The following is an 18,822-nucleotide window of genomic DNA, read 5'->3' as shown; positions in this document are numbered from 1 at the left end:
AATGAGGCATGTGGGGGAAGCTGGTAATGACCACACAGACAAATGCACGCCACAGGCTGTTGTACTGATGACATAGCCTGGTCCCATTTTCTCCTATCCTACTTGGGCGTGGGTGCAACTACACTAATACGATTGTCACTGTGGAGCATGTAAGGGGTCCTGGGGTCGAGGGGTGGGGGCGAAGGTAAGAGGGGAGGGGTTTGCATGTACAAACGGTTTGAGCTGCCACATTTATTGTTCATTTGTTTTGTGAGTTAAGCATCTGTTTCATTGATCGAGCTAGATGATCAGCATTGGACTACACAAGTAATCAGGAGGTCGACACACCGCTTTTCTACTGTAATTTTCAGGCTGTATCAGAACTGGCCGTATGCAATACAGCTAGCTCCTGAGTGATCGTTCCCTGTCTTATACGCAATGTGGTTTAAACGTATGTTCAACTAAGGGGGCCACGCACCCATGTATTGATTAACAAGTTCCACATGACTGCGAACTTCTGTATGAATTGCCTGTTATTAATGAATGTAATCTTAAAACAATAAAAACAGATTTATAAAAAATAAAAAAAGATAAAACCTGAAACTTCTTCAAATATTAGCACTAGAAAAACGGTGTCTGAAGTTAGTGAAGTAAAAATAGATAGCAACGGCAAAATAAAGCAGAACAATGTCAAAATATTAAAAACAAATAGCATATTTAATTTTCTCTCCAAACAGACAGAAAACATCCAACAGAAAAATCCCAACATTGTGTTAAACCTCTTTAAAGGCCAAAAGCCCAACGTTCAAAACCTTTCCTTAAATAATTAGAACAGACCATATTTCAGTAAAATAAATTTGATATTACATTTCTCTTTGCTTAATTGAATACATTTTTTCTAGGTGAAACAGTTAACAAACAATAGAACTTCAGTTTTCAACTGGGCACCTTAACTGTTTAGTTTCTTCACAGGAAGCCAAAATTAAAAAAAAACGTTTGCATTTTTCTCAGCAGGCAAAATAGCAGAGGTCAAAAATAAAAACAACATAATCAACATACAAACTTCTTTTTTTCTGTTTCTTTTTCTTAACAGAACCAACAGTAATTGCATCAAGTTTCTTGAAGTCAAGAAGAGGCAACAGGCTTTTAATGTATTGTGACTACCATTATTGTAAAGATAGGTGGATTGAGCCAAGGAGTCATTGGAGGTATGTGCAGTATTTTTTATCCCATTGTACAGGCAGAGCGGTTACTCTAGCTCATACTTTTGATAGTACCTCCGAACATAACCACTCTGCTTCTGCAATGGAGATTGACGAACAAGAAAATATACAACTGGTAAAATTACTTGCATCCACCTCCAATAAACCCTGTGGCTCAGTATCAATAAACATTCCCATGCATGTAGCCAGTAGTATGCCCACAAAACCCAGTCTTAGATGGATGATCCAGGGACAAAAACAGACAAGTAATCCCCAACGAGCAAACCTAGAAAGCTATTCAGACATTAACATTAACCCTAAACTATTACTTTAACTAATGAACCTTTCTAATTAAATGACAACGAAAATCCTCAGAAAAGAATATTAATATTTAGCACAACCTATAACCTGGTAACCCCTGAAAATAGTGATATTTGGCTGATGGATGAAACTTTTAAGTCCACATTCCATCCATTCGCCCAAATATACACTATTCATGTTAACATAAATAACAAAACAGTCCCATTAGTGTACAAGTTACTCCCTGACAGTCAATTCTCAATGTACACTGAATTTGTAATAGTGATTAAAACCAAAACATTGAATCAAAGTTCATAGAAAAGTGATAATTGACTTTGTATTGACAATGTTTAACACAATTTGCAAAATGTACTTCCCACCCAAATTCAAGTATGTTTTTGTAACTTTTCGCAGACATATTGGCGTCAAATAAAGTTTTTTAAAAAAACATCCTTAGTTGAGGATTACATGTCGAACAGTAAACTGCAATTTCAATTAAGAAAACTAACAGCGTTATGCTTTGTACCACCTGAGTGTGTGGACAAGTTGTACACATCAGTGACTGAATCTGACTGCTTTACCCAAAAAGAGGACCAGTTGGACCCACTAGTAAATTATTTTGAGGACATATGGATTGGCCATCTAAGCAGGTCGGGTCACAGGAAGAAGCCAAGGTTTCCCATTGACTGGCGGAACTGTTATGCGACAATGCCATTGAGAGATAGCACAAATTATTTTACAAATTACAGATTTTTTACAGTTCCTACCTGCAAATGTCTTCTGTCTTCAACTCTTGGTGACCTATTTAAACTACCTGTCACCAAGACTCTTCTGTACTCTGATAATCGAAACAGGGAATGCTTCAGCCAAAGAAAATCCCAAATACCCAAACATGTCTATTTCGAAAAAAAAACATTCTTAACCCTAACATAACAATCCACAGTGTTAGAAAAAAGTGAGCCAAACTCCTTTTCCTAAAATCCCTCTGTGAAAAGCACAGTTTGTTCCATCCTCATTTGTAAACGAAGTTCCCACCTCAAAAATATTAGTGAAAAAAAAATATATGTGTTCTACAATGCTCAAAAAACAAAAATGTCCCTTTCCAAAAACTGAATTCCATGTAAAAAAAACTCCAATTGCACTCCATTCACAAATTCACATGTGTCCTCTATCAACAAATTCCAAAGTGGTTTAAAAACACATCGCAAAAATTTGAACATTTTGTTTTGATTTCAAAAAGGTTTAAAAATCATTTACTATTCTTTTTAAACATTTTGAAACCTATTTTGAACAACCATTGGGGTATTTGTATGCCCAGACGTGAGCATACAAATGCTACCTGTATGGGAATGAAATAGTGGTACAGACATGAAAAATGCTACAATACGTTACTCACATCTAACTACCTCCCCCTATTCTTACAATAAAGTTAGCCACCTATATACTTTTTATTACCTGACTGCAGCTTTTTCTTGCTTCTGAGCTTGACAGCAACACTCTACCGACTGTAGAAACAGGCGCACAACTTCAAATGTCATGGCTGTAAGTAGGGATAAAATTGAAATCAATGGGAAGGCATTGGACACTAAAGAGGTAATATGTACTATTCCCATTACAATTTAACAATATTAGGGAAAATGTATGGACATTAAAAAGGGGACATTTCTTATTCCCACTCCAATCTGAACCATTCTGAGGAAGGTGTTGGTGACTAAAGGGATGACATTTACTATTTCCACTCCAATCTAACCATATTGGGGAAGGTGTTCCACACTAAAGGGTTTACATTCAGTATTCCAACTTTAATGTAAATCAATTCAAGGAAAGTGTTGGACACTTTAAGGGGCAACATGTACTGTTCCCATTGCAATCTAAACCAATTCAAGGAAGGTGTTGGACACTAAAGGGGTGACTTTCAATATTCCCACTCCAATCTAACCATACTGGAGAAGGTTTTGAACACAAAAGGGTTTAAACTTACTATTCCCTCTCTAATCTGAACTAATTCAAGGAAGGTGTTGGACACTAAAGGGGCAACATCTACTATTCCCGTTCCACTCCCCACCATATTAAGGAAGATGAAGCACACAAAAGGGGGGACATATACTATTTCCACTCCAATCTAACCCAATTTGAGAAAAGAGTTGGCCACTAAAGGAGTGTCATTTACTATTCCCATTCCAATATAAACCATAATGTAGAAACTGTTGGATACTAAAGGGTTGACATTTGCTAGTCCCACTCCAATCTAAACCATTTTGAGAAAGGTTTGGTCACTCAGGGGCTCATTACAATGTTGGTCAGAAAGCATCCATACCGACTCGGTGTCGGAATTGTTTCCGACCAACTCGGATTCGGGGAGTCCGACCGACCTATTATGATGCTTCCGAACACTGTTCAGTCAGACTCCCATTGATGGTAGTCTGTGTTCCAATCGACAATACAGGCTCCCATTGCAAAATAGGGTGGATGTAGAAAACCCTGCATCCTGTAGCGGGCACCTCATGGTGCCTGCAATACTGTATATAGTTGGAAAGAGGGGACCCATGGGTACCCCCGCGGGACCAGAACTGGAGGGGGGGCCTTCTACGAGCCTCAAAAGTTGGATTCTGACAGCCATTAGTTTCAGACAAACTGAGTCAGAAAGTCTGTCCAAATTGAACATCATAATTGCTCGGTCGGAAACACGGTGAGCATTTTCTCTGAATGGTGGTTAGAATCGAGTCGGAAAGACCGGGTTGGAAATGTTTTCTAGTCGGTCTGAAACATAAGTTCCGACACGGATTCTTATGAACCGAATGCCATTCGGAGCCTTTCCAACCGACATCGTAATGATGCCTGAAATAGTTTAAAATTACAATATCCACCTCAAAGTTAAACATTTTACATAACATATTACAAAATAAACATATCACAAAGACAATCAATATTACAAATTCTCACAATTTTTTGTGTAGTACAAAATATAGTAAAATATTATGTAAAAACACACTAATTTAACTACAAACCTTCATTCATGGTTATATTCTAAATGATAAAAGTAAAATTTTAATCACTATTAAAAATAATTAAAATATGTATTAATATTTATAGACTTAATTAGAAAAACACCAATTTAACAATAATAAATGTAAATAAATTTACATACATTTCATATTTTTTAACATTTACAAAAAATATACATACATTTTTTTAAATATTTAAAATTACAGAATTTTTATTTTACTTATTTTAATTGTTTCATTTTTATAAATATATAAATATACAAACATTTCAAAATATTTTACTTATTTAAAAACGTATGTGTTTTCAATACTTAATATTATATTTATATATTTCAAAAAACGTATCATACCATGAACATATATCTTAATTAACAGTAAATTGAAATATATTAAAATATTATCATAAATAAACTTAAAAAGTGTAAATTGTTATTTTGCATGTTATTGAAATATTAACCCTATATAGAAACATTTAAATATAAGTTCTTTAAAAATGTCCCTAATTTTATTCCCTAAAAATTCAATATTCCCCTACAAAAAAACAACACAATGATATACATGATTACAACTAAAAACACAAACTTCACCTTTTTCATAAAAAATACATTACTAGAAAAAAAATTAAAACAAACACACTACAATTCATTATATACTAACTAACATGTACAAATGATATTACATATAACAATATTTTTAACAATATTTTTACAAGAATATTCAATTCAATTCAATAATCTTTATTTGGTTTAAGAAAAAAAACCTATTAAAGGTACAATATAAAAACAATTCACACACTAGGAAAACACACCTTAAAACAAAGGCTAAGTAGGTGGCAATCTCTAATTATATCTTTAAACATTTTGCAGAAATCTTACATTTTTGCCATTTGTATTAAAAATAGCAAAAATACCAGCTGATCAATGGGTCAAATCCAGTATCATAAAAAAAGTACTATACTTGTCCTACTGTACGGTTAAAATGTAGAAGAATTAATAAACACTTTAAAACTTTCTACATAGGCTCCGGTCCAAAGATAAAAAGCAAATGCTATGAAACTGCATATTAATACTTGATACAGCACACATTGGAAAATAAAGTGCAAAATGCTATGGTAGTGAATTTGCGTATTTAAAACAGCACACAACTTATCCCAAAGGTCTATATATAGATATAAAGGACTTTCTTGTAAAGTACTGACGGGTATAAGTGCAAGTGCATGGCAGTACATATAAAATTGTTCTAAAACAACTAGATATAAAGGAATTTCTTCTAAAGTGCTGACAAATATAAACTGCAAATGCATATGAATACATATAGAAGTTTTAAAACAGTAAGTTTAAAAAATAAAATTTTAAAATGTCATGCTTTTTTCCTTAATAAGTTGACACCAAACAGATATCTACTAACACTAAAAGCAATTTTCTGTGAAGTATCGGTTTTTAGTATTCTAGTCGCCTCATTACAAGACCTGATTCCCAAGTTGCAATAAGTGGGTTTAATCCATTTACGCCTTGGCAGAGCGCATGTTGGGCAAAAGAACAGTACATGATAGTCATTTTCTTGTGCATGATATTGACATAAAAGGCAGTATTCATCATTATCATCACTGTTTTTCCAGGCCGATTTCACTGTATTAGGCTTGACTTGCAAAGCACCATAGCGAAACTTCATGTACAATGATTTTGCTAACTGTGGTTGGATTTCATCCACGCATTGCTCAAAGAACGGAAGGGATTTTATAAGAAGAACTGGGATTTCAATATACCAATGTCTGAGTTGTCTGAGAACTTTTTTTCAATATTTTCAAAGAGGACGGTGTCAATAGTACAGGCATTTCCCAAATATGGCTCAACCCAAGCTTGTAGACCATGTACGCACATGCTTAACCCACTGGAGACTTTCACAGTGGTCGAATCTTAGTATCTCTTCTAGCCCTTCTTTGTAACTTGCAAGTTTTGCAGTGGTCCACAATCGCGCCCAGAACAACATTGGTCTAAATATGGCCTGATGGTCAGTATCCATTCAATGGTGTACGTGCAGGAAGATGTAGTAGCATTCTAAAAAACTTGTTTTCTTCTACTGCAAACTTATTTCTGCCGGTGGCCCCCGAGAGTTCAGCTCCGTAGAGGGTTGATGATTGTGCCCTGTATTTATACACTTCTAATGCAGGTGACACTGCCTTAGTTATGCTGTTCTGGTGTTTTTTTAATATGGGCGCTGAATTTAGAAGCAGAATGATCATGCTTTTTTGCAAATGCAGATACCATGCCAATTTGGTATCAAGTGTGATACCTAGATAGCTAAAATTCTATACATATTCTAACTTCTGTTTTTGAACAGAAATATTCTTCTTGAATAATTTGTGCGGTTTGACTGCCATATATTTTGTTTTGCCAGAATTTATTTCAAGGGCTTTCATATTGTAGTATTCGCTAAATGAGCTTAAAGATTTTGGAGGGCCTTTGGGGTTTGAGATATTAAAATAGTTTCGTCTGCAAATAAAAGGGCTGGCACTTACAAGAATATTAAAAACAACACTAAAAATTATATTTTTACCTTGATATTTCTGTTGACTATATTTTTGATGTCTTGATATTCTTGACAATATTTTTATATCGCAATATATATTTATTGCGATATTTTGTCCAAACACCATCCATCTCAAGTATCTTCACAAAAGGATGGGGCCTGAAGTAGACTACCTCAGAAAACCCCGACATCAGGGGTTTCCATGTTTGAATGACTGGCTGATAAAAGGAATATCATTTCAATGCACCAAAACACTCACAAGAGCGTCTCTGAAGCAGTTCCACAAATTGAGTCTTTCTGTCAACGAACAAAAATCATTACTTACCCTTCACAGACATAATTATCGTTTATAACAAAGGGGGGCATTCCCCATAGATGAGCACATTTTTAGGCTGCACTTCCCGGGCCAACAACTGCAAAACAAAAATAGTCCGTCATATGTTGTCTCAACAGATCTTTGCTAGGGATTGTAAATCTGTTTAAATCCTCTGACAAAATGGATTAAAAGTACATGTTTACTCAATTGCTACATAGGACCATGGATAAAGACATCCCTACTCTGGTTGACAGTAAGAGAAAATACTGTGATAAGTTTGCATTTCTAGTCAGACACACACTTACTACACTATGACGACTGTTGCTTCCATTGTGGGCTGAGGCTCTCCCTTGCTGGAACTGGCCACTAGTGACAATTAGGCACAAGACAAAGTAAACCTACATATGAATTTCCTGCAACTTAGAGCTGTCAGTTAGAAATGTCATTCTTTCTTTCCCAGGATCATCATTACTACTATGGACCAGTGTTTCTCAAACTGTGGGTAGCGACCCACTGATGGGTCGCAAGATGACTTTTGGTGGGTAGCAAAATTCAGAGCAATAAATTAAGATGCTTTTAAATTCTGTGTTTAACTTGTTACATTTGCCGGTGATTTAACGAAAAGTCAAATGTGAGACTGCTTTATACTGTTCTTCTTCTGACTGCAAAGTGAGAGTTTTAAAGTGAATTATGTGACGATGTAGGATGTTGTTTTTGCAACACACCACAAAATGTAAATACCTGTAAATTAACTGCACGCATCCAGCAGTTAGAAAAGCAAAAATAAAGCATTTTTTTGTGATTCTGAATTGCGCTGAAAACAGATTTTAATAGGATCAGAACAAATAAATACACTTACTTGGTGATGCACAAATTATAGATATTCACAGAAACCTGATATCCACACATTATCATTTGTGCGCTATATACTTTTATCTGTAGAACTGTATGTCTGAGCAAATCTCGAGGTAATTTCAATGGAAAATGTGCTGTCTGTAAATGGCAATGCCCTACCACATAATACTTTAGTTTCAATAAAAATTCGTTTCACCTCATATCCAATAAAGGTAGGTGAGTTGTGAATGCTTGTTGTTCTAAAATGTGGGCCGTGGTTTTAAAACATTTCGAAAGCACTGCTGTAGACAGACAGTAAGTATGTCAGACAGGATTACAATTGTTCTTCTCCAGGATCCAAGATTCCTCAGAGGAGGCTACAAATGAAATACTCAGAAAGAAGAATACACGATGATTGGGCAGATACACTCAGTCGTCCCTCTTGGGAGTGTTTTGAGTGGGACCTGAACCAAGCCCAGCTCAAAAAGGTCTTCAGTTTCTGAGGCAAATCAAATCTCAACCTGTTCTCAACCAGCATCAACAGCAAGTGCTATATCTATGCTATCGGGCACTCATTACTGTGTTTGTAAGAAATGTATTTTCTATGGGATGGTCAAGGACCTTTACTTACTCTTTTCCTCCATTTCCTCTCCTCCTGAGCGTGTTGAGCAAGATGACTCCAGAACCATGCAATCTGATCATCATATCCCCCTCATGGCCTTCGCACTATTGGTTTGAGGACCATTCCCAGGTACTACATATACAACTGGCACTACAACCCAGCACCTACCAGCTTATCAGCAAGCCAGTGTAGAAAAATAACACTTATTCAGCTAAGGGAAACATCTACGATGCACCAGTTAAGGCCACCAACTGCTATGTGCTTTGCCTCACCTAATTCTGTGTACTTATTGCAGTTGGTGCAGTCATGATTGAATTATGCACTTATTTATATACGTCCCGCAGCTATTTCCAGCTTTTAATGAGCCTCTGAAAGACCTATGAGGGCAAAAGATTCCTTAGGGGCACCAGTCAACCATGTCAATACTTTGTGAAATTAAACAGATAGAGCGTTTGAATCAATGTGTGGGATAATATTTTAGATATCAGTCATTAGTGAAGGAAGAAGATTGGATTAATATCTAATAGTTAGTAGAAATAACGCAGAACAAGACTGTGCATGCTGCCTTGCTAATGTCACCCTTCTTTTGTATGTATGGTTATCAATCCAAGATGTTAACATTGGATTTACCTTCCTGCACGTGCCTTCAGTTCCAAGACATTTAAATAAACCCAAAGAAAACCCTGAAGAGTGCACAAGCTATTTATAAGCTCTATGCTATTAGAAACAAGCCTCCAAGACTTCAATATTTTCTGGATGGAAAGGTTTGGTTACACACTAAACAATTGCATGGAAAGAGTGTTTATGGGTTGTAAACTAAGTTTGTGTTTCCATTTACCATTGAACTCATGTCGAATCTGGTAACTGTCTGTTTAAAGTTGCCCAAGGGTCTGACGATTCATCCTGTGCTTCATGACTCATTACTAAAACACTGTACTGCAAAAACGTGTCTTGCTCCAAATCCCATACCAATTCATGCTCATATAATATCGTTATAGTTTTGGGTGGAATGGAAGGGGTTTGGTCCACAGGAACGATTGTGTTCCAGCCTCTTATCATTATGCCCCTCGATTACTAAAGTATTTCTACAGACTTTACCTGCATAAACCCGGAGTCCAGCCACTGACACGTTGATGCTGAGTGTGGTCAGTAACAGGAGGAACTGTCGGGATGCAGCATAGGATGCACTAACCGGTTCACACTCGTTCTGCGTGACACGCCACTTCAAGACTCCAAGAGGTTGCATTTTATCAGGAGCGGTGGAGGATGGAAGCATGCACAGGGTCTGAGTGCTACCTGGACAGAAGCCTCACATCTTAGAAAAATGTGCTTTATGAAGCACCTGGGTAAAGACAGGAAGGACTACATACACTATCAGCTCTCATTAGACTTGCCTAAGGTGGCATGCAATTTGAAGTACAGATTATAAGTTCCTTATGGCCTATAGAGTCCTAGCTGTCCGGTTGTGATAAATAGCTCCAACTTGTTGGAATCATGTGATCTGTTTGTCAGTGAAATTGGCAAAGACATTTGGGAAGCATGAAAGCAGTTTTTAAAAAATAAACTAACACATGCTTCTTTCACACTGTGTCATCCATAGGGCTTAAAAACTATATTGCACTTCTAAAGGAGTCATCCCTAATATTATAAAATGTATTTGAACTATTGGAAACTCCAATGGAAGTATATTAGCACAGACAACTTATTATATGCTATGCTGATGTCAAAGATGCTGAATTCATAAATGACCAGGATAAAAATGCAATATTATTAAATGCTTTCATTTTATAGTTATCCACTTGTCACCTGGAACTCAAAGCTTGATGACTGGCTATTAAAGGCGGGTTCACCTTAGTCATTTGTGGACCACCTTGAGACGACGGCCCCCCTTCTTTCCTGCGGTTTTCCATCAGCGAACTAAAGTCCCATCTGACAACAGCACAGTTTGTTCCCTTCGTAGGGCCATCCTAGATATGGTTTTGCTCTGGCCCTTCACCCCCTCTCAACAAGTCCTGAACATTCAGGAAATGATCTGAAGTTTTGGGTAATCCTGAAGTTCTGAGGCCTCTTGAACTGATTGCCTCATGCATCCTCTTGATGGCGCAAGTGGGCTTTGCAGTGAAACCTCCTTTTTCAGTGGGCACAACACTTGTGCTGCCTACCAGACGGCATCTGTATCTTGAAGGAGACAGCCTGCAACATTGGTACTTAGCATTGGGACTCAGTGGTGGCAGGTGGATACCAACCTGTCTTACGGACAGTGGTTTTCCATACCCAAACCAGAGCTCATAGTAGCAACAGATGCATTGTCTTTGGCTTGGGCCTTTACCTGGTCATCAGTCTTATTGAGCTTTCTGTCATTCAGTTGGCTCTGAAAGCCTTTCAAAATGGAGACCAATGCAGATCCTAACAGATCACACAAACTTCATGTAGAACTGCAACAGACAGCGGTCTTCTATTTTGTGCAAGAAGGTTCTGCGCCTCTGGAAAATGGCTGGACCTTCAGAGTGCCTCCCTGAAAGAGAATTGTTTGTCAGCATTGCTCAGCACAAGGGGGCAAGCTCAGACCTAGTTAGCTGGCAGACTATGAATTGTGTTTTCATCCAGAGTTGCATCAGGAAATCTTTGCCCAGTAGAGCCTGCTCTAGCTGGATCCTTTCGCCACTGCTGAGAACACGGTCTGGAGTTTTCACTAGGAGGCTCCTTGTGAGACATCTTCCATCTGCCTTAGGACACAAGTCCCTTGTATGCCTTTCCTCACTAACTCTCTTCACTTTTCCATGAGTCAGAGAAAGTGAATGAGCCAAACAGAGTTTGTCTCTGGTAATTTTTAGAGTTCCTACCTATAGCAATGGACCTTAATGAAGACATGTGTTAGACTATGTATGGGGACTTTTAAGCATACTGTCCACTAGTACCTTGTATGGATCTTTTTTTTTAGGGCAAACAGGCTATAGAAATGAATTGTTCATCGGCTAAGAGTCCATAGTGGTTGACAGGAGAACTGATTCTGTGATAACAGCCTGATACGCATAGGGTTACTTTCTTAAGGTCTAGGTGTGCTTCTCTCCCTCTCCTAGTTCCCCTTGCATTTTCTAAACATGGTAAACATTTATCTTGTGCCAAGAGGACAGTGTGCAGCTGGTAAGCCCTGTTGCACCCAAAAACCCTTTGGGACTGTACAGGAGGTCTAGCAGATTTATTACAGAAGAGGCCATAGAGTTAGCGGAACACTGGAGAAATTATTTAAGGAATACTGTATATGTGTCCATGCCATAAAGTCTTCTTATAAAGATTGTATATGAATCAATTATGTATGATATATCATAATAATTGCCTACATTTTGTTATCTGCTAGGTCCTGGTGCTATTTGAGTTGATATTTTATTTGTTTAGAAGTAGAATGAGTGAGGTACAAGTGAGTGTTTAATGAGAGGTTTTCTTTTTTGGGGGGGCATGTTGCTGTTCTTATACTGCGACCACGTGTACCCATCTGATCTGTCACTGTCAATGTGTAGTTCCCCTGACATTTGGGAAGTGAGGCCCTTTCCCATGGGGATCTCCATGAGCATAGTACACCAGGCCCTCACATTTTCTTCTAGATTTTATCTCTACGAACATGCTTCATTCGAGTTAGCTCTGCCGTCACCCATTTCCAGAAATCCCTGGCCCAATTTTCCACCGTGGGGGGCACCAAACTCATCCAGCTAATTGCAGTACTCCTTTCAGCCAGCACTAGTCCCAGCTGGAGGAACCTACGTGTAAGCTTTTTCCCTTTGGGCCTAGGGTGAAGAGCCAACAACACCTCCTTAATGGATTGGGGTAGCGTCAACCCATCACCCGTCATAAGTGTTCCACTATCAGTCCCCAAAAGTGACTTAACTGTGGACAATCCCATATCATGTGCAAGAGCTGGACTTTGTTATATACACATTTGGGACAATTAGCTGGGTGGTCTGGATATATTTTTGGAGTACATTTGGAGTCAAATAAGTTTGATGGACAATATTGAATTGGGTTAGTTTAAATCTGGTATTTGAACTAACTTGCTTAACCCCTTCATGTTCTGTTAGAGGCTCTTCCAGCACCGCATCCCACTTAGTTTGAATTGTAAACAAGGTCCTCCTGTAACGCCCTGTGATTGTGAGTGAACAGCTTGCGCCCCCCCCGCCGAGGTCACGAGAGCCTGAAAGGTGGCAGTGATGGGCGGCTTCTCCGGGAATGCCGGCCACACCTCCTATGCCACTGCTGATATCTTAGCGTATTGTAGGTATTGCCCCCTTCCTAACTCAATGTAAGAGTCGCACCACCAATGCGCCACCTAATATTTTCTCATCTTTATTTAGGAGAGAAATGGGCCAGGAGAGAGGGGATCCCTATCTGGCTTCAGATCCATAGATACCAGGGCCTCCATCATGGTATTAGGAAGCTTTGCCTTAGCCAGAGCCTCGTTAAAGACCTCCAGAAGGCAATCCACCAGCTGTCAGGCAAAGGTTTATTCAACGGGGAGACCGTCACTTCCGCTGCATTTTTCTGACCTCAGTTTTTTGATTGATACTAGTATTTCTTCCCAGGTTAGCGGTGCCCCTAGTGTCCTCTTCCTCCAAGAAGGGCAGTGTAATGTCATCTAAAGCAATCTGTAGTGGCCTGGTCTGGGCCGAAATTGAGCATGTTTGCGGTAAATGAGCGCAAACTCTTTTATAATCGCATCTTGGGTATATACCACGTCTCCTATAGTATTACAAATCTCTAATACTTGTTGCATCTCTGTACGGATGAGTCGCGCCAGGAGCGCTCCTGACCTATCACCCTCCATATAGAGTCTCTGCCTGTAGATAGTATATTTATGTTTCTTTAATCGTTACCAGGTCTCAAGAGGATGGTGCCACTCCGCCATTACGCCATTTATTTATTTATTTATTTATTTATGGGTTTATACCGCGCTTGAATCGACTCCCGGATGAATATCTCTGCGCCCAACGCTAGTGATAGATGGAGGAGGGGAGCAACAATCTAATAGAAATGCTGAGGCTAGAACAAGAGAGTTTTCAGCATTTTCCTGAAGGTGAGATTGTCAGTACACTGCCTAAGCCAGAAAGGGAGTTTATTCCATAGTGCTGGGCCAACGACAGACAGGGCTTTACCACCCTGTCTTGCCTTTTTCACAATAGGCACTTGGAGAAGAAGCTGGTTGCTGGACCTAAGGGTACGGGCGGGGATATAGGGAATGAATTTTTCGGCCAGGTATGATGGAGCCAAGCCATGTAGACCCTTATGGACCACGCAACAGATCTTAAACTTAACTCTTTGGCAAATTGGGAGCCAATGTAACTTCTCAAGGAGAGGTTTTGAAGGTGATCTGGGAGGCACATTCAGGACCAACCTTGCAGCGGTGTTCTGTACTACTTGGAGTCTGCTAAGCACTCCATCGGTGGCCGATGCCAACAGCCCGTTGCAATAGTCCAAGAGACTAAGCACTAGGGCCTGCACCAGGGTTTTCCTGGTCGTATCTGGAAGAAGGGGGAACACTTTGCGGAGGAGTCCGATCACATGCAATCAGGATCCCACTGCGTTGTTACATGCTCCTTTAGATATAGATCCTGGTCCAAGCGTACCCCCAGGTTCTTCACCACCTGTTTGGGACTAGGGACAGGACCTAAGTCGGACGGCCACCAGTCAGGGCTCCATGTCATTTTGGCTGCCCCAAAGAGCATGACCTCCATCTTTCCCACATTGCACTGTAGGAAGTTCGAGGTCATCCACTGGGAGACCACCTTCATGCCATCGGAAAAAGATTTCTTTACGGCAGGAGAGATGGATTTGAATGGAAAAAGGAGCTGAGTGTCATCAGCATATGACACTGGGATGAAGCCAAAAGCTCTCATAATCCTATATCCATAAATCCAAATATCAACAGAAGGTTTATGTATTGTGGGCTCTAGATCCTGCAGGCGCTTTTCTAGGGAGGCAATATCTGCACTAAGCTGATGTTGTGCCCCATAGGTAGTTCTCATACAGAACCCCCTAATAATAACCTTCATTGCCTCCCACTCTGTGGATCTAGTGGCTGTGGATCCCCAGTCGTCCACAAAATAGTGTCCGGGGTCTCCGTCACAGTCGGCACATATGGGGGATCCATAAGGGCCTCAGATCGGAGACGTCATAGCGGGATGGGCAGTCGACCCGGTCCGCTGGACAAAGTCCGCAGCAGTGGGGCGTGGTTCAACAGGTATCATGGCAGATATGAAATGGCCTGTGTTGAGGCAGAAAGAACAGCGGAGAGGCAACAATGGTCGATATGGGAGAAGGTATTGGCTGCGGGGGTAAAGAAAGAGAACTCTCTTTTTGTGGGGTTGTGTGCTCTCCATTCGTTCCTTAGGTACATTTCATGAAGGATATCAGTGAGGTATCTCATCATACGGGGCTTAGGGCCTGATGTAGGTAATCTCAATTTACCGATTCTTAAATACCGAATTTTACCGATTCGGTATTTAGGAATCGGTAAATATGATGTATTTAAAAAATCTGTAAAATTTACCGATTCTGTAATATTCCTTATTACCGAATCGGTAATACCGATTCGGTAATAAGGAATACCTTCCCATTCATTCCTATGGGCCTGGCGGCCCATAGGAATGAATGGGAAGCCATTCACTATTACCGAATCGGTAATAGCGGGAGCATATTCAAGGGTGGCAGGATGTCACATTGACACCCTGTTGCACCCCTGAATCGTGCATGTGTGCACATGTGGCGTGTCTGCCACATGGCACTTTGAAAAAAGCAAATAATTGCTTTTTTAAAGGTATTCGGTATTTACCACCAACTTGTAGTTGGTGGTAAATAACGAATCCTTAAAGGAAAAATGCACTCAGTTAAGTGCTACCTACATAGGTTTCAAGGATTCAGTAATTTACAGATTCCTTAAAATAAGGAATCAGTATTTGTATTTTACTGATTCCTTAAAATAAGGAATCAGTAAATTACTGAGGGCCATATGTATCAAGAAGGCATTTTGCGATTCCCAAATAGCGATTTTTAGCGAATCGCTATTCGTGCATCGCTAAATGCTAAATGCTATGTATGTAGGATTTGCAATAAATTTTGCGTATCCTACATATTCCTTAATTGCGATTCCCAATTAAGGAATATCTCCTCATTCATTCCTATGGGCCTAGAGGCCCATAGGAATGAATGGGGAGACATTCTCAATTAGCGAATCTCAAATTGAGAATGCAATTTCAAGGGTGCAAGGGTGTCAAAAGGACACCCTGTTGCACCCCTGAAATAAGCATGGGTGCACATGTGGCACACATAAATGTGCGTCACATGGCACTTAGAAAAATACAAAAAATGCATTTTTCAAATAAATCGCAAATTACCACCAACTTGAAGTTGGTGGTAATTTGCGATTCCTTAAGACCAAATAGCACTTTTTTGGTGCTTCTTACATTGCATTTAAGGAATTGCAAAATTTGCGATTCCTTAAATGCATTCGCAAAATAAAGAATCGCAAATTTTGCGATTCCTTATTTTGCACCGCAGATTTGCTTAATACATACCATTTGGCCAAATTGCATTTGCAAATGCCGAAATTCTGCGAATTTCGGCGTTTGCGAATGCAATTTGGCTTGATACATTTGGCCCTGAATCCTTATTTACAGCCTCCTACATTGGGAAGGGCTACCGGTCGGTAACGGGACAGTCACCGGTTTTCGTACGTTACCGACCGGTATTTAGCTGCCTACATCTGGCACTTAGTGTTCTCTCTAGGGGGTTCCCTATCCAAGTTCCCATCAAATATGCAATTGAAGTCTCCAAATAGAAGGATCTCAGCACCTATATACGCCACCGCCTTCAAGACTGCTGGGTAAAAATCAGGGCAGTCCAAGTTGGGCTCAAAGACATTAATAATGCACAATTCTCTCCCTTCCAACTTCCCAAACAGGATAACATACCGTCCTTCAGGATCTAGAACATGTTGGAGGAGTTGGAATGGGACCACTGGTGCCACCCAAATAGGATAACATATCGTCCTTCAGGATCTAGAACATGTTGGAGGAGTTGGAATGGGACCACTGGTGCCACCCATAAAAGTGCTCCTCGTGCAACACCGGTATATGATGTGGCATATATCTGCCCCCTCCATCTCTTCCTTAGGCTCACTAATATGTTCCCCCCATATGTGTGTTTCTTGTAGCCCAGCAATTGCTATTGTATATCTGTTCAAGAAGGCATGTATTCTGCAGCATTTTTCTAGGCCCTCCAACCCTTGGACGTTCCAGCTAAGGAACTTCAATGTCTCGACTGTTATGACATTATGATACTAGGTGTCTGCCGTGTGTCCCCCTTACTTCAGTGGAAACAACCTGTCACCCCTCTAGTCTCTATGTCTTAATATAATCCTTAGTGACCAAGACCTTTCCCTTACAAACAAACCAACGGGCAATAACTAAACAAACTCATAACCCACCTCCCATGGGCAGCAGTATGAACTTGTATATGCATCTCGTTATCCCAATAACAAACAATATACACCGCCCAACACCACCCTCTTCCCCCCCCTCCAAGCACTTTCATGACAGCATACCATGCTTAGGGTCGAAACCCAAGCCAGTATTGTCTAAAATAGTAATGATAAAGCCCAATAATTGCTGTGCAAGAGAACTGGTGACACCAGGGCACAAGATTACTCTCAAGCATGTTGTGTTTGCATTTGAAAAAAGATGTTTTCATTACTTTCTTGAGACACTCATTTTCATGTCCATTCACGCGAATCCTGGCCCGTGGTGCAAGGTACGGTGCCATGACCCTAGTGACCATCTTCCGACCGAGCCCTATCTTGTGCAGTACCGCCCTAGGGAAGGACCAGTCCACCCGGTCGAACGCCTTTTCCGTGTCCAACGAGAGAAGACTGGCTGGGATCTGCCAGTGATGGGCCTTCCCCACGAGGTGCGCCACCCTGCGTATGTTGTCAGCCCCCTGTCGGTTGCGGATGAAACATACCTGATCGGGGTCTATCAGGCCCGGCATATGGGGGTCCAACCGCCTCGCCAACAACTTGGTGTATATTTTAAGGTCGGTGTTTAGCAAAGCAATCGGGCGGTACGACGCACACATTGTAGGGTGATTTCCGCCAGCCCCATATCAGGGGACGGTCCCTCCTCATTAGTGAAGGAGTTGTATAACCAGAGAAGGTAGGGACCGAGATGCGCCTGGAACATGCGATAGAAGGATAGAGGAAGCCCGTCAGGTCCCGGAGTCTTCCCTAGGGGAAGCTCTCGAATGGCCGATGCTATCTCCTCCTGCGTGATTGATTCTTCCAGGAGCTTCACATAATGGGGATGTAGCGTCGCCCCCACATACTGCCCCAGGACTTCCTCCACCAACTCTGGCGGCGGTTTCTCTACCGTATACAGTGCTGCGTAATAGTCCCTGAACGCCTGACATTTATCCTTCGCCGCCGCGACCCTGGTCCCATTCGGCAGCTGGACGTTCGCTATATGCGCTTTAGCGGCTCGGGCTCTCAGTCTCCTCCCCAATAGCCTCCCCACCTTGTCCCCTCCCTCGAAGTACCTCTGTTTTAATGCCAGGAGTGAGTTCTCCGCCCTATTTGTGCACAGCACCCTCAGTTGGCCTCTAAGATTAGCTAACCGCCGTCTCGACCACAGGGTGGAACCGCCCTGATCCTGTATTTCCGCCTTTTTGAGGTCTCCCGTTAGTTCGTCCTCCAGCGCTGGCCTCTCGCGACGTCGCGATCTAGAGGGCTGTTATATGCCCCCGTATCGTAGCCTTGAAGGCGTCCCAGACCACTGGGAAGGGCGTCTCAGGCAGGTCATTACACTCGAAGTAGGAGACAATGGCTCCCCTGATGTCCTCAACATCCGCCGCATCCCGAAGGATATTTGGTGGTAGACACCACCTTCGTTCCCGGGCAGGGCAAGCGGCCGGGTCCTGCAGGAGTAACTCAACGTGGGCGTGGTCAGATAGTGAGCTATCGGACATTGTGACCCCTAGGGTATCGCGGGAGTGAAC

The 18,822-nt window shown here is 40.9% G+C and overlaps 1 protein-coding gene across 2 annotated transcripts in view; it reads left to right on the top strand.

Moving 5' to 3' along the window:
• The window catches only part of LOC144825222 (uncharacterized), a 357,632-nt gene that overhangs the window by 129,415 nt on the left and 209,395 nt on the right, over positions 1 to 18,822 (top strand). The window contains exon 4 of one of the 2 annotated variants that reach the window (XM_078684070.1): positions 7,792 to 7,869. The exons of the other annotated variant lie outside the window; for it this stretch is intronic. Within the exon in view, the coding sequence (XP_078540196.1) occupies positions 7,792 to 7,869 (78 nt within the window). The remainder of the gene's footprint in view (positions 1 to 7,791; positions 7,870 to 18,822) is intronic. 2 annotated transcript variants of the gene reach the window in all.

The sequence above is a fragment of the Lissotriton helveticus genome, chromosome 3_1 (assembly GCF_964261635.1).
Source record: "Lissotriton helveticus chromosome 3_1, aLisHel1.1, whole genome shotgun sequence".
NCBI classification, from domain to species: domain Eukaryota; kingdom Metazoa; phylum Chordata; class Amphibia; order Caudata; family Salamandridae; genus Lissotriton; species Lissotriton helveticus.
This window is presented reverse-complemented; position numbering and strand designations above follow the sequence as displayed.